The sequence below is a fragment of the Lissotriton helveticus genome, chromosome 2_1 (assembly GCF_964261635.1).
Source record: "Lissotriton helveticus chromosome 2_1, aLisHel1.1, whole genome shotgun sequence".
Classification (NCBI taxonomy): Eukaryota; Metazoa; Chordata; class Amphibia; order Caudata; family Salamandridae; genus Lissotriton; species Lissotriton helveticus.
Genome location: NC_136059.1, coordinates 1,201,149,308 through 1,201,177,042, shown reverse-complemented (window position 1 = coordinate 1,201,177,042; position 27,735 = coordinate 1,201,149,308). Strand labels below are relative to the sequence as shown.

Sequence of the window (27,735 nt, the reverse complement as noted above, 5' to 3'; positions counted from 1 at the left end):
TTTCCTTAGGGGCAAGCGGGTTAAGGACATAAGAAACATATTTCCCATAACAACACTGAACATTAAAGTTTCACTTTGTTTTAATAATTTGCTGCTGGTTTAGCCATAAGGCGGAGAGAATCACTGATGTTTAGCTTGGATGTAAGCCCCGAGATTAAAGCACGTAAAATTGCTCTTGTGGTGTTTACTTTCGGAGAGGAATGCGGTGATGTATTTCCCTTTGGTTCTGATGTTGGGAGAAGGCAGGATCCTCCTGGCTTCAGACCCTCGGTGAGGCACGCACTCCGACTGGAAGAACCATGTGTTGATCTCAGTACTGCAGTTTCCGCATTCCGGCACGCGCCAGGGCTCCGCTTGGACTACAGAGGCTTGATTGCGCCCAGCTAGGAGCAGCGTCGGCGTGAACTGAGGCAGCGCACAGGGGAGGGGTTGTAATTACCCGCAGATGCCTACCACCATAGCACGCACATAGTGCCGCAAAAGCCTGAGCACTACTAGAACTCTTCGTCTTGGCGAGCTCTATGCACATAATGTAGGCATGCGAAAATAATGCCGATTGAATAAATCGCAAACAGATGTCATATCTGACCATGTTTTCGAATATCAGTCTCTGGTACATATAAATAATGTAGTAATGTATTAAAATGGCAATTCCAACTCCACCGACACCCCCACCCACACATAAAACAGGATTCTCCTTGTACCCAAGAATGTGGTCTCGCTCATTTCGTGGTCAGGCACACGCAGACTACACTCAGGTGATTACTCATTGCCTCAGTGACTTTAGATGCTCTGACTCATTCACAAATAGCTCCAGTCCTGCGCCCAGGCTTTGTTTTCAAGCATGTCAGTATTTGTGCGGTGCCTCTGGAGGGAACAGACTGTTGTGTACAGGTCCTGCACTGTTTACCTCTCTGTTCTGAAGAACAAAACTCATTAGCCATATCTTGGTCGCCATCTTAAAACTGATAACAAATTAACACCAATTATCTAGTCCCAGAGGTCACGGGGAGGTGGTTGCAGAAGAGTTTGTGTAGAACCGGTTCTCTGCTGGCTTCCCAGAAGCACATGCAGCCGAACAACACCGCAAAACAGTTCCAGGCGCGCCGAGGGCTCCCTGCGAAGCCGCTCTGTGTGTGTGTGTGGCTCTGTGTGTGTGGCTCTGTGTGTGTGTGTTTGTGTGTGTGGCTGTGTGTGAGTGTGGCTCTGTGTGTGTGAGTGTGGCTGTGTGTGAGTGTGGCTGTGTGTGAGTGTGGCTGTGTGTGAGTGTGGCTGTGTGTGAGTGTGGCTGTGTGTGAGTGTGGCTGTGTGTGAGTGTGGCTCTGTGTGAGTGTGGCTCTGTGTGAGTGTGGCTCTGTGTGAGTGGCTCTGTGTGTGTGTGGCTGTGTGTGTGTGTGTGTGTGTGTGGCTGTGTGTGTGGCTGTGTGGCTGTGTGTGTGGCTGTGTGTGTGGCTGTGTGTGTGTGTGGGGGTGGCTTTGTGTGTGGCTCTGTGTGTGTGTGTGTGTGTGTGTGTTGTGTGTGTGTGGCTCTCTGTGTGTATGTGTGGGTGCAAATGCAATAGGTCTCACATTTGCGAGACATTAAGCTATTGGCATTGTAAATGACAAGGCCATTTATGTATCTGTTTTCAAAACCAACACATAAATACAAATGTTGTCATTTACAATGCCAATAGCTCAAACTTTTCCAAAGGCGAAACCGTTGCATTGTAAATGCTTGTTTTGAAGTTAATTTTCATAAAAACCACTGGAGCAATTTTCACCAAATATAGCAAAGGCACTTCTGCGTACCAGTTCCTACAATTTTGCCAAGTTTGGCGTAATTCCGTTCAGCGGTTCGGGCTGTAGCCTTGTCAGAACGTCCTATGGAAATTAACATGGGGAAAATACGTTTTGGGACCCCCCTTTTTTCTCACCCCCACTTCACGAATCTCCCCGAAACTTTCAGGGAAGGAGCGCAGCGGAGCTGGGCAAAAGTTTTGAAAATTACACGCAAATTCCTCAACCGGCGCCAAAGTTATTCCCAATAGAATGTTGTGGATTTCCTATGGTAGCTAGGTCCTAACTATATATACCTACTGGCTATCGCCAGTAGGTAATATATATATATACACACACACACACACACACACACACACACACACACACACACATACATACATACACAAATACACACATATGTATATAACTAGGAATACTATGTGTATATGTAATAATACTTAGTTTCTTAGGTTCTACTCTCTGGCAGCTGAGTTGAAGCTTAGCAAGGAGCTGTTGGTGCGTGGTGCTAACCAGACTAAATCTGCATCTTCTATTACGACTATAGTTGTGAATGGTGCACTTCATTGACCTGGACCTGTTGACACATAGCGGGGTTTTGGAAGGCAGTAGTAAAGGAGCTGTCACACAATACAGCACTTACATAAAAAGGGCCGGCTTGGTATATTAAGGAAGTGAACATGCCATAAACACAAGTCTGTATGACAGCGCTGAGTTTGGTGTTGGCTAGGGGCCAAAGGGGGGGGGGGGGGTCTCAGGCTCCTCAGGTCCCAGTCTAGAATGAGCAACAGCAGATGAACAGCATATCAAATCAGCCTAGAGGGATGAGAGTGTTACAGAAGATTTGGCTGATTGAGGACAGATGACTGATATTATGAACCTCCCCAAAAACTGATCCACTTAGTTGCATGGATGTTGTAGGCAGAGGCACAGATGTAGTGTAAAGAGCGAATTATACCAGTAAATTCTTATTCTACATGCGATGAGATTGCTCAAGTAATACTGTAATTACTGTAAAAGGCATTTCCACTAACACTCGTTTTGATTGCAATTACCTTTTTTATTATTGTTTATGTATCGCATTATAAAAAGAAGCATGGTCAATCCCAATAGTTCTGGCTTTTAAGTAATGTTGTATGGTAATATGAAGCATTACAAATAGATATGATTGAAATGGATATACATTTGTGTGGAAGCAAAGAACTGTTGTAGGTTGGTGACAGTTGCATTGGCAAGCCAGACCTAAAGATCCACTTAGGTTAATGACTGCCCTCCTGCCAGAGAAAAACACTATACATTATCTAGCTATCTAAGACACTCTAATAGCTTTAGTGTGTGTGTGCGTGTGTCCCCGTCTGTCCCCCTGAAAGTTCAAGCACAAACAGCTGGTAAACAAAACTATCACAGCTGTGAGGAGGACACAACTCACTGCTGAAGAAGCCGTCCGCCGACCCGACAGACCTCAGGAAGTCCCTCCTCCCCTTTCCAGCCAAGGTCTTCGAAAAGGCAATCAACGCCCAACTCTCCGAGTTCACCGAAGAGAACTACGTCCTGGACACCTCCCAATCCAGCTTCCAAAGCAGCCACAGCACTGAAACCGCACCCCACGCTGCCACTGACTATATACACTCCCTCCTCGACCGGGGCGAAACAACAGCCCTCACCCTACTGGACCTCAGGCCACCTTCGACACCGTCTCCCACCACACCTTAATAACAAGACTCCACATCAGTATCCGAGACAAGGTACTGGACTGGATCCATTCCTTCCTTACCGGCTGAACAGAGCAAGTCAGACTACCTCTGTTCCTCTCCGAACCTACATAGATCAGCTGCAGAGTGCCCCAGGGCTCTTCCCCAAGCCGCACCCTCTCTTACGTCTACATTGCCCCTCTCATGGCCATCGTCCAAAACCACATACTCAACATCGTCGCAGACGACACACAGCGGATCCTCTCCCTTACCAGTGAACCCACAGCCGCCAGAATCAACTTTCACAACAGAATGAAGGCCATTGATACCTGGATGAAAGACTGCTGCCTCAAGCTCAAATCGGACAAGACCGATGTACTCATCCTGGGACGCGGTGCCTCAGCCTGGGACGACTCCTGTTGGCCTGCCGTACTAGGAACGCCTCCGACCACTACAGACCATGAACGTAACCTTGGTATCATACTGGACTCCTCGCTCACAATGAACTGCCAAATCAACACAGTATCCTCATCCTGCTTCTAAACTCTCCGCCTGCTTAGAAAGACATTCAGATGGATCCCCACAGAATCCATAAAGATGGTTACCCACGCACTCATCACCATTTACTACGGCAACGCACTCTACGCCGGCGTCACCCAGAAACAGCTCAGAAAACTACAGAAACGCCACAGCCAGACCGGTCCTTGACATCTCCGCCACAGCCAGATACACCAACTACTCAAAGAAAACAAGAGAATCGCCTTCCAGATCCTCACACATGCCTACAAAGCTCTACACAACGCACGACCAGCATATCTGAACCACCGCCTCGCATTCCACCTACCCACCAGACAACGTCACTCCACCCAACTTGCCCTGGCTTCCGTCCCATGGATCCACAAGACCAGAACCAGAGGAAGTTTCTTCTCCTACCTCGCCCGCAAGACCTGGAACTTCCTGCCCCTCCACCTCAGACAATCACCGTCGATGACCCAATTTAGGAGGAAAGACCTCAAAGACCTGGCGCTTTGACTGAACCAATAATTCAACAAATGAAGGAGTAACCACTGTGGGTACTGAATACCTGTACAATTAGTACGGTATTGGGGTGCAAGCCCTGCCACCCAAACTGGGACAATCCTTTGTCCTTAAAAGACCCCTCACTCACCAACCTGGTTGGTGACATGCTTCATCATCGGGGTCCCACCCGGATAGCCGAATGCCATCCAGGTGTGCTGCGACACCTGATTACAGTGGAGCTGGTTATTTTTGTTTATATGTGGTAAGAATAAGAAAGTGTGATTAAAAGTGGTCTCAACACTACCCACTCGAAGACTTTATTCTGGAGTGGTTGGACAACCAATGACAAAATATATATACAAATATATTTACATGTGACACCTTTGCCTGGTTAGGTAGGCTGTGGTGTCAGAAATTAGAGGTAAAAAGTGTTAAAATGGTAGGTCTACATGTTTCAACCTTCATGTGATTGTAAAGGTTCTCTTCAGGACCAGTGTAACCTAGGCTGGGTGGTCTACACACGCTAAGGTGTATCCTGCCCACGCCTAGTAATGTAAGTGAAATCACAAAAACGGTGATTTTTTTAAAAGGTGTTCTTCTCCGTGTAGTTTAGGGTAAAAACCTGCGGAAAGAATGGGACAAGACAGGGTGCAGTGAGGGCAAAGCAATCCAGTGCAAACATACAAAGAACAGCGCTTTGTGCATTGTGTGGGAATATTGTGCCCATATACGGGATCAGGGTAATCGTGACTGGAGCAGGCTTGCGTGATGTTTGTGAGATAAAACACACGTTTACTGCCATCAGGATGTAATGCCACAATCGGACCTGTGTTGTATCGTGAGACGCCGAAATACGATAGCCGCTGTTCCCGTGAGTGCCAGGATCATGAATGGGTACGTCTCATGAGGAATGAACAGTATCTGTGTCTAAGCCCCAATATCGGAGCGTGCCGTGATAGAAAATAAATAATGTGGCGCAAAAAAGATCTTAAGTGCTGATTTTATAAGATCTGGTTTATAAGATCTGGTTAAAAACAAACACTCACCAAACTAACATGCGGGCAGCACAAGCAGTCATACACATGCGAACGGGTTGGGGAAAAAAACATTCTTACTCGAAGCGCGCTCATTCAGGGCTTCATGAGCTCCCCCGACCCTGCTTTACCGTGTAACCACCATCTAGAACGGAAAGCCGTAGGGAAGTGAGAAGGCTTAAGCGGTTCCGTCGAACCGTGACTCATCGGGACAGGAGTTATTGGGACTTACTTGTGACATCAGGAAGTCAGGCTGATTAGCCTAGCAGCGGTTCGGTTGGGAGCTCCGTGGGAGTGAAATGCGGGCTCTACCGTGAAGCTGAAGTATACTTCCGTGTTTGCCGGGGGGGGCGGGGCCTAGTCACGTGGGACCCGGTTGCTGGGGTAACAGGTGCTCGAGTCAGACGCCAGGCTTGCGCAGCCTCAGACGGTTGCGCTGCCCTGGTGGCGTTCGTGAGCAAAAAATAGAATGAGTAGTTTTAAAGTAATTATGCTCGTCAGCATAGGGGTGGACCGGAGATGGAAATCTCTATTTAAGAGGTCCATGATAATGGATTTATCAAAAAAGATTAATTAAGTATAGATTGGAAATGAATCACTGAGTGAGCCTGGGGGAAACAGAATCTAGTCACGGATTGGTGTTAATGAAGTTCAAATACTGCTCTAACTGGAGAGCACTGAGTTCCAGGGGATATTATCGTTAAGACCTGTATTCTGGGTGGACAGTCTATATATCCAACGTTGCTCTTTTTCATAGAGTCGTTGGGATAGTCTATCGCCCGGGGTCAGCTGTTCAATGACAGTCCATGTCATGTCATTGGGCGTGTGGTTTTTGGAGAGGTAGTGCTCAGTTAGTTTGGTCATAGATTTCTTGCACCGAATAGTGCTTCTATGTTCGCCAATTCTTGGCTTCACCTTCCTGCTGGTCATGCCTATATAGCGAAGGTTGCAGGGGCAGATGATGAGGTACACTACGTTAGTACTGTTACAGTTGGTGTGGGACCTGATGGTCCACGTTTTTCCTGGTTCTAACGAAAGAGTTTTGGTGTTCTCCGTTAAGTGGCACACGCTGCAATTGCCACATTTATAGTGACCGGTGACATTTGGGAGGCCCCAGGCGTTCAGGACTGTAGGTGATGGTGTTACTGGGTTTTTAGGTCTTGTGTTCACGACAGCGTCCTTTATGCTCCTGGCCCGTTTAAAGGAGAAGAGGGGTTTCTCCCATTTCAAATTGCCAGTATTCAGTATTTTCCAATGTTTTTGGATGGCTCTGGTCACATTGTTTGATGCCGGGCTATAGGTGGTCACACAGGTCAGTGGAATGTCATTGTTGGTCTTTGTGACATCTTCCAGTAGTGTCTCACGCTGCTGGTTTCTAGCCCTTTTCTGACATTTGTTCAGAATCTTCGTTGGGTAACCTCTGGACTCTAATTTGGAAGTACGGTCTCTTGCTTGATCTCGATAGTCATCCAGGTTGCTGCAATTCCTGCGTATTCTTAGGAATTGTCCGTATGGCAGATTTTCTCTCAGTGGTCTAAGGTGAAAGCTATCAAACCTAAGCAAGTTGTTCTTTGCTGTAGGTTTGTAATGGGTTCTCGTGTTCAAGCATCCATTTTCCTTCTTTATGACCAGGTCTAGAAAGACCATGGTTGTAGGGTCTTTTGTGTAAGTGAACCTCAAGTTGTCATCCCTAGAGTTGAGCCAATCAAAGAAAGAAACCAAAGTCGCTTCCGGTCCCTGCCAGATGACAAAAATGTCATCTATATAACGTTTCCAAAACGTTATGTGAGATCCAAAGGGGTTGTTGTCGTTAAGGATGAACTGCTCTTCAAAATTGAACACGTATAGTCCAGCTACACTTGGAGCAAAAGTACTGCCCATAGAGGTACCCCCTATTTGCAGGTACAGAGTTCCCTCAAACTCAAAGAAGTTCCTTTTTAGAGCTAGTCTGGCACACTCTAAAATGAAGTTCCTAGGTGTCCTTTGTCTCCATTCCTCTTTGTGGAGGACCTTTTCCAGAACTTTGAGGGTGTCGTCTTGGGGTATGCTTGTGTAGAGGCTCTCTATGTTGAAACTCACGAGTAGAGTGTTTTTATCCACATCAATCGGGTCAAGTAGTTGCAGAAGATTCTTAGTATCCTTTAACCACTTCCGTGCTCATGATGAGCTGAGCTCATCATGAGTTGAGCCGCTCGCATGCTCATGACGAGCTCAGCTCGTCATGTAACGCGGCTTTTAGAAAAAAGCCGCACAGCGCAAAAATAACCGCCGCACGCATGCGGTTAAGTAAGTAGTGGTCTTTTGTACGATTGGTTTTAGGAATAAGTCGCAGAAGCGGGATAGAGGTTCCAGTAGTGATCCCATACCAGAGACTATTGGTCTTCCTGGTGGGGGGTGTTTATTTTTGTGCATTTTGGGGAGGGTATAAAAATACGGTGTTTTCCCCTCATTGCTACACAAAAAGTCACTCTCTTGTTTCGAGATAAAACCCATTGTTTCCCCGTGTACCACAAGGGATTTTATCTCCTCTTTCAGATCCTGTGTGGGGTCACTTGGTAATTTACGATAGTTCCGCTCATCTGCTAGTAAACGTAGGCATTCATTTCGGTACATAGTTTTGTCCTGTATCACTACTCCTCCACCCTTGTCGGCTGGTTTGATTACAATTGTGTTGCAGTTTTTCAGGTCATCCAGGGCTTTTCGTTCTTTTTTATTGAGATTGGTGTAAGGTTTGGGTGGTTGTAATTTCTCAATATCATTGAACACTGCTTTCTCAAAGGCTGATAGTTCCACTGGGGTAGTATGTGGAGGTGGTAAGAAAGTCGATTTTAAGCGTAGTCCAGTCTCATTAGGATCGTCATTTGTGGCGGAGTTTTCCCCTTTCTTTTCGAAAAAAGCTTTTAGTTTAATTTTCCGGAAGAAGGTTGCCAATTCGCAGTGCAATAAAAACTTGTCCAATCTAGGTGACAAATCCGAGTCCTTTATGACTTCTGTTTCAGTGGTTGACAACGGTCTAGTGGCCAAATTGGTTACTAGATCTTGCTGCTGCTCGGACCTGGTTGTTGGTTCTTGCTCCGTGTGTGGTTCCCTACTGGATTCTCGGTTGACCAATGGACCTGGTTGGGTGTTTTTTGTCTTCCTCTTCCCCTTCTGCCCCTGCCTAAAAAAGGCGACCGATAGTTGTTTGGTGGGTAGAAGGGCTGTAGGAAGGGGGGTTGCCACCCATACATTTGAGCGGGGTGGGCAAACGGGTCCTGGAATCCTTGCATCATCGGGGGGTAAGTTGTCCAGTTATTTTGTGTTCTGTTTCGCCCCCTGCCTCTTCCTCTCCCTCTTGGTTTCGTGCTCCCAGTGCTCGAATTGCTTGATAACGAGTCATTACTGGAGGCATCAGAATCATTATCTGCTCTGGCAGGAGCAGTAAATTCTGGATCGGAGTATGGATAAGCTTTCTTGAAAGTAAAGCGTTTCAGATCTTTCTGAAATTTTTGGGCTTTTTGTTGGGTCAGATTCTCTTTATATTCGGTCATTTCCTTATTTAACTCGTCAAGCCTCTTCACCGTCGATGACCCAATTCAGGAGGAAAGACCTCAAAGACCTGGCGCTTTGACTGAACCTCCACGCCCAGACGGATTAGCAGCCCCCCCCAACGCCTTCGGGCCCTCACATGTGAGTAGCCACACTATATAAGCTCTTGATTGATTGAGGGCAAGCATGAGCAAAGGATGACCCAAAGCCAACTCTATTTATGTGCAAAATTTTGGAAACAATAAAAAACACACCCTCACTGCTGAGGTCCAACAAGACATCTCTCCATATACAATAAACAATTAACTCAAAGATAGAAAAAGATGTCAAGGCAGCATTACCAGCATTAACCATTTATTCTATGCATTAAGTAAATGCCAGCTAGATTTTATGTACAATTCTTAAATCTATAATGATAGCAATAATATTGTGGTAATTCTCCAGGACTGTTAATAGAAAAATAAAATGAGTTTATGTGTATGACAAATAGTTGCCGCTTTTTTGTAGTCGCTTTTTGAACTCTGCCATGAGTGAGTTTCAATGCTACAGCCTCACTCACTGTAAGCTCTGTTCTAATGGATTGGGAGCGCTACCCCACAGTGTCTGCTTTTTAAGACAAGGTCTGCTGCATAGCTATGTTACAGGTCTCTGGGCTGGTTGCAAGTTAACACATGTATGTGTTGAGCTAGTGAGACTACCATCTAACTCAGCCAGGTATTTGTGCTCAGGTAGCTTGTTACAGAATAGACCTTACATGAATTGATGCTGACCTGGGCAGGCCTTATGAGTGAGCATTAACAGTGAGAATGTTTATCTTTATACACAGCTTCACTAAAGTATGCAGAGTACTTTACGGTATTGTACACTATGGGCAATATAAATCTGCATAGTACAGTTTCAACATAGTTGGGTATAGAGATGAGCGTGACACACCAATATAATGGTAAATCAGGACCCAGAATGCAGGTCTAACGTTCACTTGCACAAACCTGCGCTCTTTATGGCACGCAAAGATTTATAATTTTTCTCTGACTAAACTTCAAATTCAATTTGGGCCTTTGAATTAGGTGGGCCAAGTTAATTACTATTATGGCTAGCTGAAGGGTAAAAGAACATCTCACACAATAAGGAGTTTTTCCAGTAATTAGGCCTGCTCCTGGAACAGCAGAGGGTGGGGACAGAATGTGTGCAAATTACTTTTCACACTGCACTTGGCCTGGAAACAAAGAAGGGTAGCCAGACCTCTCGAGCCAGTCACAGAAAAAGCTTGACGTTTTGGAGGTAAGTGACTATGCAGCTGTGGAAGATAGAGGCCGTGTTTAAGCTCTCAGAGTAGATCTTTCAATAGATTACTTGAGGGCACCAGCTTAAACATTTCCAAAATGCTGTGAAGGAGGGTTAGGGTGGCGTGAAGATGTGTCACACTAGGTTTGAGTAGATGTGCCTACCTTCTGGAACCTTTCACAAGACCCCATAAAAACCCTAGCACAAGGAAGAATCTTGTTAGCAACCTGGACGAAGAAACATGACCCTATATTAGGAGCCTCCATGAACTCTCCTTTGAGTCGGGAGTGGTTCCTCAAAGCTGGAAAGAAGCGAGTATCCTCCCCATTAAAAAAAGGCGAACATGAGCGAGAGTCAGCTGGAGAACCTTCGACCGGTCTTACTCCTGCCATATTTTGCAAAAATAGCCAAAAAGGTGGTCAATATACAACTGATAGACCACATTAACCGGCACAGCCTATTGCACCCTACACAAACAGGTTTTCGAGCAGCTTACTCAACTGAGTCAGCACTGCTTCTGTCAACTGAAACTATCCGCAGACAGGTAGATGAGGGCCAGACATTTGCGCTGGTCCTCTTGGACCTCAGAGCCGCATTCAACACTGTACCCCACCTCAGAAAAAGCAGGATGGATAAAATGGCCCTTGAGTGGCTGAGGTCCTTTTTACAGGATTGTAGCTTTCAGGTGGCTCAGCGACCTCATTATTCCAAAAGCATGGCGCTTGCTCAAGTGGTCCCTCAGGGCTCTATATTAAGTCTCACTCTTTTTAATCTCTATATCGCCCCACTGGCGGAGATTATTACTAAACATGGAATCAGTGTCGTGTCATACGCGAATGACACGCAACTGATGGTCTCACTGTCACAGTCCCATGTAGCGGCAGCCACAAACTTTTCTTCCTGCCTACAGGAGCTGACATCCTGGATGACGAATAACTGTTTAAAATTAAATGGCAGCAAAACTGAGGTTTTAGTGGTGGGAAATGCTCCCTCGATCTTGTCCTCATCTTGGTGGCCGCAGACTCTGGGCCCGACCCCCTCCTCCAGCAGTCAGGTCAAGAACTTGGGATGTGGCTGGACTCCAAGCTTTCCTTTGACAATCACACCAGAATTGTGACCGGGAAGTGTTTTGGAGTAATGAAAGGACTCTGGAAAACTTTACATATGCTTCCCATGCCAGCGAGGAAAACTCTAGTCCATGCACTGGTAACTTTCCATCTGGACTACGGAAATGCTCTATACCTGGGAGCAAGTACTAAGTGTCTAATGAGATTTCAATGCATTCAGAACGAGGTGGATCGCCTTGTTCTAATGCTGCCCAGGAGAACTTCCTCCAAGAGACCCTCACCGCCCTGCATTGGCTCCCAGTGCGGGAGACAATACTTTTTAAGGCCCTGTGTGTTCGTCACCGTATTCTGCAGGTGAAAGGGCCATGTTATCTCAACACCTACAGTCCACCTATACTCCATCCATCTAAGATCTTCAGGGACTGGACAGGTCAAAACCTCGGTTATCAAAAAAGCACAAAAATGGGTGGCTGATCTTTCCGCTATCTTGCAGCTAAACACTGGAATGACCGCCCTCTCGCTCTGTTCTGAAATTATTTTCCAGGAAAAACTGAAGACATGGCTTTTCCGCCCATAGGTTCTCCTCTAGCTATGTCCCATTAATGCTCCTGACGAGGTCTAGCCGCAGCGGGGGGGGGGGGGACACGAGAGTGTAACCATGTGCTTTATACGCTTGCTTATTATTATAATTATTATTATGAGAAGGCCCAGCTGAAGGGCGGAAGACGTGACCCCCCACTAAAAAGATGGTCTGATTCAGTTGGCACCTAGGGACTAGGGCTTTTTCAAAGGGTCAGTGGCACTGGCCCCTGTGCTCCTTTGTTGGACAGTAGAAAGAAGGGCGGGGGGAACCAAAAGGTTACCCTGGATCTTCTGTGAACTGGCCCAGAAGAAGTGTGACCTCCAAAAGGAAATGCTCTGCGAGTGGCCAAAGGAGATCATGATCCCTGGCGGATGCTGGCAAGAAGGCCAATCTGCCCGGACGTTCCACTGGTGATGTTGAGGAAGGCCCTGGACACAGGAGAAGTGCCAGGCACCAGCCAGGACTGGAGACAGGTCCCGATTGAGGAGGGGGAAGCAGTAAATATCAGGCCAAACACATCATCCTCAGTTTAAGGACTCATTACCGGTATTAATGAATTTCACTGTATTGCCCTTTGCGATTTTGGTGGAGTTGCCTTAACTTATTATGACACATTTCTACTTTTATTAATGTGATGACACACTGACAAAGCCAGAAGACCTACCTCTTGATACCTACACCCCAGTTTGTTGTATCTAGTATGTGTGAGGGCAATGCTATAGGGTTCAGGACTCATTAGTGGTGTGAACTGTTAAGAGGGTGACATCAAACATATCTACCAGCCATCATGTACATATTTGTAAATGAATGCTTAGTATTAGGTGTGTGAGTAATATTGAAATGTTCTTTTATAAAAGAAAGCACTGACTGGACAATGATTTATTGGGTGTGGTTTGTTGCATACCTGCAGAGAGGTGTCCTATCCGGCACAACCATCTCGGAGTAGACCTTGGACTTCTGAACCTTGCTACCCTGATAAGAGTCAAATGCTGCAAAGAAGTACTCGGTTCACAGTAGTAGGAATGCTGTGGACTTAGTACTTGTGAGGAACCCATATACTTCAAAAGTAATAAGCCACTTTCATACAATATGGCACTACTTTTACTGGAGCGTCCTGTCTCTACAACGCATGATCATTGTGGTGAATTTCCTTTGTGTTGTTCACTTAAAGATGCTCCACCAGGGACATTGCCTAGTTACTTATGTATAGTTTGCGATTCTAGAAACACACTTCTAGGCATCTTACCCGACTTCTCAAAAATGTCATTTATCAACAATATCTTTTGATAGAGGATTGGATCTCAGCCCTGGGAAAAATGCTGAAGTCCGCTGCAGACTGCAAGTCTTCAAGGGATCCTTCATGACTAGGTTTTGGCAGTCCATCCTGCTCTGAAAGTGTACTCCATGAAAAATGTTGTATGGCCTATCCATCGAGCAATTTCCAGTTTCCCGGACAAGCACAACTTAGCAGTGAAGTACTTCCTAAGCTGTTAAACCGAACTTCCTAAATTTGTATAATTAATCAATGAAACTGACGTGTGGCGGCTTTCCGCTGTTCCGGGCGCCACAGGACGCATGCAGGCATCGGGATACTCACTTCCGGCCGGAAGTGGTGTCCCGGTCTAGTCCTCCACCACAACACCTTCACCAAGCACTTCCGGGGGAACATGCTTAAAATGCGTGAAGCCCGCCGGATCGGTGCTTCTGATACTTCAGTACACACAGAGCCCAGCAGCCGCACTTCAGCCCAGCAGACGTCGGAGGTCCGGTCTTCTACTGCTCTACTGGAGGGGCGGCTACTTCGAGTCACGGTAACGCTTCCAGTGCCTCACGCGTTACGTGACTGCTTGCTGTGTTTTGTTTTCAGGATACAGCCGCGCAGGAGCGCTGCTGATTGTACCGTTAGGAGGTAGCTGCGAGTGCTCGCTGCTACATTCCTGCCTTTGTTCTTTTGGTTGGCAGTGACGCAGGAGCGCTACTGCCTGTTTCATAGAAAGCGCAGGAGCGCTTTAACATTCAGCACTTTGGTTCCTCATTAGATTTGGCCGTGGCGCAGGAGCGCTACTGCCTGTTTCATTAGAAAGCGCAGGAGCGCTTTGACATTCTGTACTTTGGTTCTTCATTTGTTTTGGCGGTTGCGCAGGAGGGCTACTGCTTGTTACCTACACGTATGAAGCGTGGGAACACTGTACATTGGGCCGCGCTATAGCGCTTACCCTGGAGTTCCTGTTCGTAACACCCTTTTCGCGCAGAAGCGCCTTCCTTTGTTTCTTTTGGTTCTTTGGTGGTTCTGGCGCAGGAGCGCCTCTTTTTCGTTTTCCTTGCCAAGGAAGCAAGGCTCCTGGACACTACTTCACTGACCTCTTCATTGAGTCAACCCGAACAACGAGTTGTGGTGAGTGCCAGAAACAGGGGCTCCTGTCTGCATGTGTTTTGTTATGTTATGTTATGTTAATGGGCATTTGTTGAGCGCGCTGTCACCATGAGTTTCCTGGCGCTGATAGCTAAACAGAAAGGGTTTTAGTGGGGATGTGAGAACAACAGAGTTTTTTGGAGCTTCCTAAATGATACAATAGAGTGTGAAGATTTAAGGGAGAGCGGGAGAGAATTCCATAATTTGGGGGCCAGGTGGGAAAAGCTACGGCCACCTAATTTAGTGAGTTTGAACCGGGGAGTGACTAAAAGCTGAAGGTGAGTGGACCTCAGAGTTCGGGAGGGACAGTAGGGAGCCAGGGTGAGCAGTAGGGAGTTTTGTGGGGTGTTTTCGGCGCAAGCGTAGTACCTAGTCCTAATCGGGTCTTTCTTGTTCCCTCAGCTGTGCCAAGACCCTACCCAACGTCCCTACCACCAAAAGCCACTCCTCTTGTTCATTTGCCCCCATCCCTGGATCCATCTCATCCTTGTCGGGTGTTGCTCCCCGCGGGGGTTTGTTGGGACCAGGGGCGGTGGTTTGTGTCGTCTCTGCGGAATTACTTCACAAGCCCAGGTGAGTCTTGTGGGGTACCTGACAGAAACCCATGTTTCTTATTTCAGCATGTTGTTCAACTATACACCTCGCTTCCTAAAATAGAACAGTTTAGTAGGAAACTAGTTTCTCGCACAATTTTCGATGCAAGCAGCACTGTCTTGCTTCAAGCTCCACAACTAAATGCTCATTCCAGCCGGCCAACGGCTGCAGGTCATGGTCTGCCAGGTACCACCCCCAAACAGCAATTTCTTCAGGTTTCGCTACTTACAGTAGGACTCCCTCTGCAGTCACTGCTATCTTATGCTTACTTCATTAGATTCCAGCTTTTTCTACCTTATATGCTTGCAACTGATGATTTTCTCAATTTTTCCTTCTTCCCGTTCAACTCAACTCTCCTTCCCATCGCCTCATATATTGTGGCTATCTATTTTGGTCCACGCGTTCCTAGTTAAAGCTGCACCTTATGTAGTGCTTTTCTTATGGCAAGCATTGTCTTTAACTTACAGCCCGACCGTTCCTTATTTAGAGATGCTATTTGATGGGAATGAAAACTGGAAGCCCCTGATTGGTGGGAGGAGGCGTGAGCTGGCTAAGGCTACAGGGGCAGTGGCCAGCTTTGCGAGTTGGTTGGGCTCTCGGTCAGCGTGTACTCTACTTAGGATCTACCGGGGGAAAAATGTGTGTCACAGATTCTGTATGGTAGTGAAGTCTTGGGGTATGATAACATTCAGACAGTTGAAAACTCATTTTTAAGACGTTTGGTGCAGGTTCCTTATAGCACCCCGCCCATCTTTGCTCATGAGGAGCCTGGAATTAGGAATCTAGCTGACAGTCACCCTTAGGCCTTTGCTGTGTTGGATAAAGATCTGACTAGGGAGGGTCTTTCATTGAACAAACAAGTTCTTTCGGACTGTCTGTCCCTTGATCATACGCATAGAATCCCTTGTAAAGGCAGCTTTTGTCACCGGAGGGGGTGCAGATATATTTCTGGACCCCCCATTATTTGTCTGTTTTAGAAGTAAAAAGAATGAAGGACCTGTTTTTAGAGCGTGCAGTGTTCACTAGAGAGCAGGCTGAGTTGATGAAACCCTAAGTAAGGGGACACATGCTTCTGAAAACATTACAGGGCCTGGAGCCTTACTTTGCACAGGTATCCAACATGAGGGACAGATCGGTCTTGGCTAGGTTCAGAATGAACTTTTTACACCAACGCTTGGCATTACCAGGTGGTTGAGCTCACCCTGGCTCCTTGTTGACCTGCGGCTGTGACAATAGATCTCTGCAGTACACTTTACATTTTATTATGTTTTGCAAATAGTTTAATGCGCCAAGAAAGTACTTTATTGTTCTGTTGCTGAAGACCCTGAACTTTACCCATGTATGCCCAGCACTGATGTAATTGCAGTTGCTCCCCAATGACCATGTTTTATATGTTGTGTCTAGTTTTTTACAAGCTGCAGAGATCTAGGCTTTCTAGAACCGATTGATCTGTATTGCTGCTAGCGAGATTTTTTTAATTCTCTTTTTATTGCTGTCTGGTAATTAATTCTTATCCATTTATATTTCATGTATGGGTTTTATATTTGTTCGACTGCATTTGCTGTGTTACTTTGTTCTTTTATGGTTGCTTCTACAACCGAATAAAGATTTTAGGATAATTAAAGGTACCGATTATAACATCACCATATTTACCAACTTCCTTGAGCTCACCCTTTCATTTCCATCCTGCCAAAGCGGTAATATCTGCAACAGCAACTGTGAATGAGGAACTTTCTGAGCTTCAGTCGGACACTGAAAGTCTCTCGGATGCTTTCTTTTCACATCCCTTTCAAAATTCTACTGCATGTGAATAAATGCAATCCATGTTAGTTGTTCTGTATGCTTAACTGCCTTAGACGTGTTTCATACGAGGGTTCCCTCCCGTTGTACCTTCTGCATGGCATCATTACCATGTCCTTAGGTAAAGTTCTCAATTCAAAGCTGTGAGAGGTAGTTTCTGGTCTGTCAATGAGGGGTATGGTTATATGCACCGGTTCGGAATAGAAGGATCGTAGAGTGGGGACAGAAAAACAGAACAGATTTAAATAAATTGGGAAGAGGACCAGTTAGTTGGCATTGGAAAGGTGGCATTCAATAAACAGCAATGATGAAAACTTAGAAAATGTTGGTGTTCCTGAAGTGCATGCCAATACTGATTGCTCCACAACAGTGAGTTGTTTTTACCATAGGACTTGAAGCGGTGAGTCCTTGGTCCACCGAGTTCAGCTCAAATGCTGGTCTTGCACGTACCAAATACCAAGCTACCATGCCCCTTAAAATGATAGGGATGTGATACTGCTTCTAAAAGGCATCAAGCAGAACACAGAAGGCCAGGTCGACAATCTGTGTATGTAAATCTTTTGATGTGGCTCATATTATAGTGGTTACTGAAGTACTTTAACTCACTTTGTCTTCGCAACTGTAACCAACGTGCTATGCTTTGATGATATGAATAAATAATAATGTAATTTCTCTTCCCAGGTGATATGCATGCTAATTCTCAAGTAAAGTTTGCAAAAACAGATGTGCTAGGAGAGAATTACAAATCTGATCTCAAGATCAAGCGTTCATAATGACTTTCTGATGCATGGCAGGACTGAAACAAAATATCACCTCAAAAACAAGCACTGGCAAAGACAACAGTCTCACTTGTGAGACCAATTGTCTTTTTCAACGGTTTTCAGCCATGCTGAACAGCATCCCCCATGTTGTGTATCCTGTGCAAGTAAGATAAAAAGCCTATGACGCAACTGGCTTTGTAATTTTGTAGGCGTTTGAATGACGTACCTACCTACAAAATGACACAGTAGCTTTTTTTTCTCTCCGTCAATTAGAGTTAAATAGAAAAATAAAAAAAATAAAAAAATGACATCACATTATTTTAGGCTAGGAAGGGAGCCCTGGTGGAGGGTGCAACAAAAAGAAGGGGTGAGAAGTGAGAAGAAGAAACAGGTAAGACAGCAATGTGGAGTGGGGGGAGAAGTACACAGGCAAAAAAAAGCAATGGGGGAAACCAGAATGAGCTCAACATGAAGAGGGTTGGGGGAAGTATACAGGCAACAGAAAGCACCATGGAGTGCAGGGGAGAGAACTACAAGAGAGACACAACTGAAAAATACATGCCCTCTTGTGGAGTGCATAAACACAAATAATAAAGTAGTGCTTTAAAAGCAAGCAGTGCATGCATAGAAGCCAGTCAATCAAAAGAGATGGTAAAGAGGCTATGCTCCATGGGACGGGCAACAGAAGATTGGTAAGCAGGGACAACAATTAGAAGCAGGCAAATGAGTGACAGGAACGCCAACCAATGGTAAGCAATGGGGGTGCCTCCAAGCCCCTGTCTGTTTTTGGTAAGCTTACATTAGGTCTTTTGCATTCAGACAGTGGCATTTGTCACACAAACTTGAACTAAAAAATACTGCAATATTGAATGTGGTTCTAACAATGGCTCTTGATTTACAAATACCTTATTCATCTAATGAACTGGTTATGAAAATAAAGTGCTAGTTTACTGTGATGCAAAATAATTGAAATGTTTTAGAGAAATATGGTTCAAATCAAGAGCCATCATCTTTATACTTATGATTCTGTCTGAAGGGGCAGCAAGTGCAAACTACCACTAGGGATGGAGGAAGAAAAGAGACTACACATGCTGACTGGGCTGGGATAGTACCTTTAACGGACAGTGTTAAAGCAGAATAACTTCCCTACCTATGGATTTCCTTTAGTTTTGTGGTAGATGCATCTCATCTTAAGTTCGATTTAGGAAACTGAGAAAGGAGAATCGGGTCTCGGTTCTGCAGGAGGCTGTGCAGATGGCATGGAAAAGTGCAGTCACAAACCTGAGATTTAGATATTCTGGGTAGCAGGTTCTCTGACAAATGGTACTGCAAACCATGAGGTTATGAGTAAGCTTCGAGGACAGGCTAGTTTTGACGTTTAAGCAAGAAAGGGAGGGAGCAATTTGCATTATTAATAACGATTGAGTTAATCAGTGTCGCAAATGATTTGGTTGGTTTATGCGAATCTTCCTAGGACACATCTCTGGTTATTTTACCCAGAAAAAGAGGTCACCACACTGACCTTTACTTCAATGTTTTCAGGAGAGAAATAAATTAACAGCTATCATTACTCTGGAGCTTTTTACATGGATAACAAAATATGCTTAGATAAGGGCAGACATTTACAGTAGCTACTTAGAGCACTTTCTACCAAACATTTGGCGTTCGAAAGCCCTCCACACAATCAGTGTTATAACCCAGAGCAAGGGTACTCAACTAAAGAATAGCTGAGTAAGCCTTTCCAGGATTACAATCTGTGACCTACAGCTTGCACAGACATTAGAGTAGCAACCTCTTGGCATGTTGACCTTTCTCTGAAATCATCATGGGCGACACATTAAGATGAGCCAGTTTTACATGTGCGTCTGACCGATGGCTTCATGAGACATTTTCAAATGACTGGATTAATTACACAGCTGCATAAAAACAAAAGTGACCGGTTCTAAGGGGATAAATACAATTTTGGACATAATCTGTGGTGCTCCTACTCGTTGCAGTCCGTACATGCAATAAATGTGGTAGGAAAACAATTGTGTTAAAGTAGACAGATAATGGTCATGAGAATACACATGTATTAAATTCGTCAAGAGCTTGCTTTGAACGCATGTCATTTGTAGGAAACAAAAGCAAATTTATAGTATAAACTTAAGGTCCACAATGTCTTTCCGTTGGACAGAAAATAGACTATCCAGGTTCCACACATCAGATTTCCTTTACAAATACAACGAATAACAAATCTGGAATCTTACCTTTGTTATTGTACACATCTAAATAGTTTGGTGCTGAAAATATTGTGATTAGGGAAGGGAAGCCTGTTGTTTGACTTTTCCTGTACATACGATACCTAGAGAACAATGAGAGCATAACAAAATGTAACTGTGTGCAGTGGCTGACAGTGTTGTATGCCATTTATCACAACTAACTATAAACCTACCAATAATAGGAGACATTTGTAGTTGCAAAATGTTACCAGGCCTTTTATCCTGGTCTCCTGGTAGTTTGTGCTTACTGGGCAATGTCCTTGAAAGGGTCCTATCATTTGCACTGTCTAGACGTTTAACGTCTTTTTTCACAGGCAGGAGTCAATGCAAGTCTTTAAGGGATTTAAATGGCAGACAGGAAGGTGGAACTCGAGTTTCAGGGCCCATGTCCCTAGCTCCCACTACTATAGAGCTCAGTACCACGACAGTCTGTAGCTATTTTGGCCAAAACATACCCCCAATGAATTTAGAATATTTAGATGAATTTCTCGCTGGCAAATAGGAAGTGTGCTATGCTCAAGACTGTTTCAATCTGACCAGGATTACAGACTGGATGGCACAGTTGACGATTAGGGAAAACTACACGTTCTCATAAGTACGAAATCTACACTTGCCCCAAAAAAACAAGATGTTCAAACGAGCAAGGTGGCACAGCAGGATCAACAGGGTGATATTGTGTCTATCAGACCAATAACACTCCGAGCACGTTTTATTACGCAGCAGCGCACTCTGCACCCTCGGGTGCGTCTCACAGACTGACTCTTCCGCAAGCCAATCCATCATAAAGGTAGCATAGTCAGCTGGACCTCATAGTTTAATATTAGAAGCATCAATATCTGTGGCACATAGGACATGCACTTCAGGCAGCTCCTCAGGTCATTTAGGATTAGTCCTTACCTTGATAGAAACGGCATCAGAATCCCCCCCTCCTCAGGGAGGCAAATAAGGGCATGGGGCAAACCTCTATTAACACGAAGCTGGGATATTTACAGTACAAGAAAAGGAAGGCTTCCTTCAAAGGGATCTTTCCATGATGTTCCTTTTTTTTTAGGTCCGGGTTTTTTAATTCATGAATATCGTTTGCGATCATACTACTTGAATACATCCTGCATCAATCGGCAGGTAAAATACTTTTGAAAAGACTTATTACCACAGAGACAGTGGCTGCTTAAGCAATCGGACTTTTCACACAATAAATTCTTGGGCGAGTTGTGAGAAAAAGTATCAGAAAACACCATAACATCCAATAGGGGTGCTACAACTAGTGAACAGATGGCACAGGACTCATTTGTGGACAACTTAAGGGTAAAGTATATGACATGCAAAAGACATGTAAGGTACAAAAAGCAGCGGCTGTACTCTTATTCAATGATTAGGAGTTAAGTGCAACTTCAGATTTCTGCACAACAGTTCATGTGAAGAACACAGCCCAATGCTATGTAAATCAACGTTTTGAACCCCCAGACTTTACTCATATCTTTATAATAACGTTAAAAAGTAATACAACGACTTATTTATACCCAGTTCAGGTGTGATCAGTTTTTATTTTCTTAACTATTGTTAGTGAGGTGTTTTGCAGCATTGATGTCTTAGCCGTTTAGTTTTATTCATAATGTGGCGAACTGGAGCCACCCAGATTTGCAAAGTAGGCCACCTCCTCAGGGATAACACTGAGCACATCACATATTACAATATATAGAGTGATCACCTCAAGGACCCAGGTCGATGTCATTAATTCTGATACAGTGAGACCTTGTTTCGCCATACAGTCATGAATTATAAATGGGAAATTTGGCAACGTTGAGGAATGCAGCATAAGCAATGTGCTAAAAGCTGGCAGTGTGAAGTGTAACGAGAGGTGCTTGCATATGCATTCATAACTATGTACCAGATGCATCATTTAGGCAAAGGGCTAGATTTTAGTTACAGTGTCTTATGCTAAGACTAATGCATTTCTCTACTTTTGTTGAGGTACAAACTAAAGCAAAAAGAAAAACAGTTTTCTTTAGTTGCTCTGTAATCTTAAGCAGTCTCTGCTGGTAAAATTCCTTCTAAGGGAAGTCAGACTTTCCTAAAGGCACTATTTCACCCCCTTACATTTGAAAAGATAAAGCAAGGGCTGGAACAACCCTGCACAAGTAAGGCTTCTTGTCCGTATGGCCATACAGGAAATGTTTACCAGGAACATTTTAATATCATGGCCCCCATGTTATCAAGCCTTATACTGAAGCCGAGGCCAAAGGGCTCTTTCCAACCACTACGAGAGAGTCTCTCATTGCCTTACTTTTTAAATCAAGAACATAGCCTAATGAGCCAACCTCCAACAGACCAATGTATATTTAACTAGGCTCATCTGCAGAAGCCAACCTAAGTTTTTTTTCACCATTCTGCAGCACTACAATACACTCAGATATTTTCCTATTCATTCTTTATTAAAGCTCAAAGCATTAGACTTAGTGGAAATCATTTCTCTATTCAGGGTTGTGCTTATACTCAGTTTTTATTTCTTACACAAATGACATTGTTCTTTATTTCTTCCCTGACCAGTACAAGGACTAATGTTTTGTGTTGGTTCCATTTCCACTGCATAAGGGTTGGAGGCAGGGATACCCCGCTACCCTTCCTATTAGCTTCTCTGACAGGGATCCCAAGTATCTAATTCACAAGAAGAATAGATGCAAGGATATTCTGTTTCATTCCCAAAAAGTAATATATTTATACAGTGACACTACCCTTTCATCCGTCAAACACAAAGACCTAAAAATTCAACCAATTTTTTCCAACATGAAATGGCATACTAAGCTTTCAGACCTACTCAATAATTGGGACAAATCACAGCTGTGCCAGCTCATAAGCATGCGGTGGATGAACTTCAATATACCATGTGAGTCACTGATTGAGTGCCCTCTAGGTCTGTGATCTCAATCAATTTCATTAGCCCTATCTAGAAAAACCTTTGTTGAAACCCTAGCTTCCTTCAACATATAAATGTCTAGAAGGACCACCATGCCACTTTCATTGATGACCAAGGTTTCAATTATTCAAAAAGATGGTCATCCCTAAACTGGGTAGAGGGATTTGTGAACACCTATGATCATGGATTCAATATATGCAAGGTTTGGTTTTCGCCTCCCAAAAGACAGCCACACGTTGTTTTGGAAAGGAGCCTCAACCTCGAGACATAGAAAGATGTTTGACCACTGGAAGGCACTAACCAGAGTCCAACATAGCTGATCCAGCAATCTAAAAGACGAACTACAGGGTGGATCGGTTCCTCCCAATATTGTCTAGAAGTTCCATTGAAAAAAAGACACCTAGGTTGAGCATAACTGTTGAATCTGGATTCAGCAGTATTTGTATACTGATGGTGTGATTTGTTTGTAGGGGCTATGCAATTATCAGAAACACTGTTTAAGAGGAGGGGAGGATAAGGTGGTGTAGGGGTAATGTTCAAGATTTCATTGCGTGCTCTAGCTCAGGTTACCCTTAAGACACACATGGACTTGATTCCAGATAACATGACATATCCAAACGCTTCTCTGTAGCAGACAGTTACTATAGGCACACAGTGTCTATTCTACATAACATTTCCATGCATGAATATGCACACTGATGGTGGCGGTGAGAGAAGGAGTTATAGTTCTCAATAGTAATATATGAGTCATTTCTTGTAGCTTCGGTTGGTGCATTTCTAGGAACAGTTATCACAAGTTAATTAATTTCAAATTCCCGAACCACCTTCAGCCGGCGTAGGGCACATTATATTGAGCAGAGCAAATCAGACAAATGTCCTCGGTTTTATGAATGTGGACTTCCTGCACATGTCATGGAACTGTGCCAGTAACTGGTCTTTCTGGGTAAAGGCCTTCTGTTTTGATGCTGTTACCCAGGGAACTTAGTGCTAGTACAATAATTAAGCAAGAACCGTGGCCAAACAAAATGTGGCAACGTTTTTTTTTAGCAAAATGGCCATAAAATATGAGTACGAGTTGATAAATGTAACTTTCTGCTGTAAATGAACAGTAGCTTACATGGGCAGAATGCCTGATTTTCTTGCAGGAGCTTGATTACATGATTTGCCACTTTTACTGGGCGTCTCAAACCACACAGGGCATAACGGAATTCATGATGTATATTCCCCAGCAGAGAAGGAAAAGCGGTTTGTTATGTATGGAATATTATGATGATCAACAGTACAGCTTTTCTCAGTTTTGTCCTAAAGCAACAACTACGTTTTTATTTTCAAATATGATACGAAAGTCCTTTGTAGTCAGAAAGCAAGCACCCATGCATTAGAACATTTGCATTAATTTGGCTTGTTGCTCCAAAAACAAAGATATAAAATGATGCATCCCGTGTCTCAAAAGAACTGCATTTCGATAAATAGTTGGAGTAGGCTCAAAAACGACATGTAAATGGTAGTCTGAAATCAGCTAAGAGAAAACAGGCCAAGGCCGCACCCAGTGGGGAATAGACAACCTGATTCTATAATGGTTGGCCTTTCAAACAGAGTTGGCTGCCTCTCCCTCAACAAAGTATAAGATGTGGGTGGCTGCCTAATCAAAATTTGAAGTTAGAAGGAATCCGTGTATCAGGTGGCTGTGAAGTATGGTAAGCAGCGGGAACAAAAATAACTGGAACCCAAGTAAGGCCAAATCACCCTCAAAAGTGCAAGAATGTTCTTTTTTTTTACAGCTCTTCACATCTGTAAATTTTGACAAATTGGCTTCTTTAGAAGCTCGGTTAGGACTCTTAGCCTCCTGCAAGGTGCGAGGTCAGTGAAGGAGAAAGGCAACATTTGGAATGTTTTCCAACAGTTAGTAAAGTCTAATTTTTTCTAAACAACATTTCGACACAGGCCTCACCAGCCTGGACAGGGCTGTGCATCTTGAAAAGTTAGTCACTTGAAAGATCAGAGATCTGGACCAGAATACAAAGCCCTATTACTCCTTCTCATGTGCTGTTGGAAGGAGTAGAGTTTCATAAGCATATTCCCACTTAAACAGGGTTCTGCTTCTCCTCTAATTCTGCAAAAAAGATGAATAGGGGATGGAATATTACATATTTTGGGAGAACTAGCAAAACGTTTTGGATGCTTTCTTCCCCGTCTCAAAGTGGTGGGGACATCATCAAAACATGGTGCTATGCGAGCAAAAACTGTTAATATCTTCAGCACCCAATGCATTTGTAAACTACATTTCTACTGCTTTCTGAACTAGAAGAAACCTCAATCACTCATATTTCCCGTGATAAACTGTTTGGCACCATGCCACATTTGGGAGGGTGTGTGATCTAGTGACTAAGTTACTGAGCTTGGAATCTGCGGAACTGGCTTCCAAACAAAGAAAACCACAATCGACTGTGCATCAAAATGTAGAGGGGAATATGTAAAAAAAAAAAAAAAAAAAAAAAAACACACAATTAGTTCAATACCAAGTACTGAACTAATAGGCCCACCCCACTCCATTTCATAGTAGTTTCTATAATACAATCACAATTGAGATAATGCTGGCTGCAATAAAAGTGTTATTTGGAAATAAATGCTCCACTGATACATGTAGGTAGGTTTGCACTAAATTAGGTACAACACTCTAAACACTGGAAAACCAATAAGTCTAGCATTGGCAATTGGTGTGATGGTTACTTTTTGGATCTTTTATTGAAAGTGTATGTAAGAAAAAGAAAACTATGCCACAGTTAAAATGTAGTGACCATATACTTGTAAATAAAAATATAACCCATCATGTACGATCTTAACCCGTTAAGTGCTGCAGTCGGCCGTTGGATGTCGCGAGCACTACCTTCGTAGTGCTGCGCACGTTCAATGGCCGACGTGGCCCCGCCCGTTTTGCGGAAGTGCCGCACTGCCGCGAAATGGGTTAATAGATCAGTGATGGTGCTTCCTAGTTGAAGGTGTACTCGTAACAAAATTGATCCATTTTAGGTCTGGCTTGAAAGCACAGCTGTTGCCAGACCTTAAGTGATCAATCTAAAAAGAGCTTACAGTAGCACTACAGATGGGTTTGGCCTCATTATTGGTGGTCAAGAGTACGTTTGTTTGAGCAGAACTTGTATGCTTCCACAGCAAAAGTGCTTCCCCTCCACACAGCTGTCATTATTTTGTTTCTTGACTATATGCACGAGCCTGCAGAAGTATGGCTATATAGTGAAGGCTCCCTAACAAGAAACAAGCGCACAATGGAATGGAGCTTGAATTTTCAGGGGTATGGCACTATCAAAGTATCTTAGATAAGTAGATAATTTACATGTTTGTTTTTTCTGGTGGCAGCACACACATTCTTCCCTTTCCATCATTAACGTTACGCTGAGTGCAGCAGTGTGTTTTGGCACAATACTGGATGCCCAGGACTGTAGTAATCCACATGCAGTTTTAGCGCAGCCGTCCGAAGACCTTGTGTGAAGAAGAAAAAAGAGCTTTCCGAGTACTAGTAGAGAGGGGATTAGGCTCCAACCACATGTTCGTTTCCCCAAATAGAAAAATTGATTGGACCAAAGTGGTCTATTTCCACTAAACAGAGTGCTTGTATTGCACTTTTTGGCTTGTGGCAAAGCTTATAAGCAGTACAGCAGGATTGAAATGGTTAGGGTAGTAAAATCAATGATTGTTACAAAAAGGGCAGTTGACCTGATGTATTCATTATGAAAAACATATGTTAAAGTCAATAGGCACTTACAGGCGGATGGGTATTACGCTGTATTTAAGCCTACAGATATTTTGTTTTTTATGGAATCTCACATATTACCATAGTAGGCAAGGGTTTCGGTGTTGGTTGCGCTCGCTGACACACCATGGCTATAATAAGATTTGCACTGGGAGAATCCTTGGAAAGATAGTGTTTTCTTATCTGTAATTTTATGCACATTTGTACTTTTATGACTGTATGCCAGATGGTTGCCTTTTGGGAAAGCTTACACTCCAGTATAGAAGGAGTATAGCCTGAATTGGTTATGGTGACAAGCCAATTATAATAACTGTATGCCTGACTGGTGTGTCAGGAAATGTTATGCTAGATGACCGAAGTCTGGTCTATTTGTTATGAAAAGGTATGGCAAAGGTGGAGGGCCTGGCTTATTTCTTGTGTACAGCATTTGTGAAAACCAATAAGCCTCAAACAGTGGATTGTTTTTTTTACTATGCCACACGCTGTAGACTGGTATTAGGTTACATGTAATCTTGCAGGTTACCATAGTAGGCAAGTGGTTTGGTATTGGTTACCTGCTCTGAAAAAACCCTGTAAATAGAAGATTTTCACTATGGCGATTATCATTAGGCCCTAATGAGAGGGGTTGTATATTGTTTTACCCACTATAATTCTGTACCTATTTGCAATTTTATAACTGTATGCATAATAGCTTTCAGCTTATGCGCATTTCAGTAAACACGATGCTTGCTATGGTTTCAGCCCAATGGTAAAGGCTATAGGGCTTATGAGTTCACTGGGAATGTTGTGTCAGATTTCTTATTAGTGATCTGTTTCAAATGAAAAGTTATGACAAAGCAAGTAGGGCTGACATACTTTTTGTGAAAAGAATGTGTTCAAGGCACTAAGCTTTCAGCAGTGAAATACACTGTGGTAAAGCCCGTAGGCAGGTATTTTGATACACTGACTTTCCCAGATTACAGTAGTAGGAAAGAGTTGAGGTGCCTATGATGACAGACGATTTGAACTTTGGTATCCATAATAGGCTACTAGTAGGGATTTTATATTGTTTTGACAACTGTAATTTTGTACATATTTCTAACATTATGACTGTATACCTGATGGTTGTCTTGTTGAAAAACTGATGACCAATACTGTACAGTCTGCGTTGGTTATGGTGATGGTGATAAACCGATGGAAAAGGTTATAGGCCAGTTTTTTTGTTATTAAATGTTATGATAAAGGCAGCAGGCTGACA

The 27,735-nt window shown here is 43.9% G+C and overlaps 1 protein-coding gene across 7 annotated transcripts in view; it reads right to left on the bottom strand.

Moving 5' to 3' along the window:
- PPP3CA (protein phosphatase 3 catalytic subunit alpha) overlaps nucleotides 1-27,735 on the bottom strand; it is a 665,570-nt gene that overhangs the window by 106,541 nt on the left and 531,294 nt on the right. For all 7 annotated transcript variants that reach the window (XM_078676076.1, XM_078676079.1, XM_078676081.1 and 4 more), the window contains exon 8: nucleotides 19,804-19,898. In XM_078676076.1, the coding sequence (XP_078532202.1) occupies nucleotides 19,804-19,898 (95 nt within the window). The remainder of the gene's footprint in view (nucleotides 1-19,803; nucleotides 19,899-27,735) is intronic.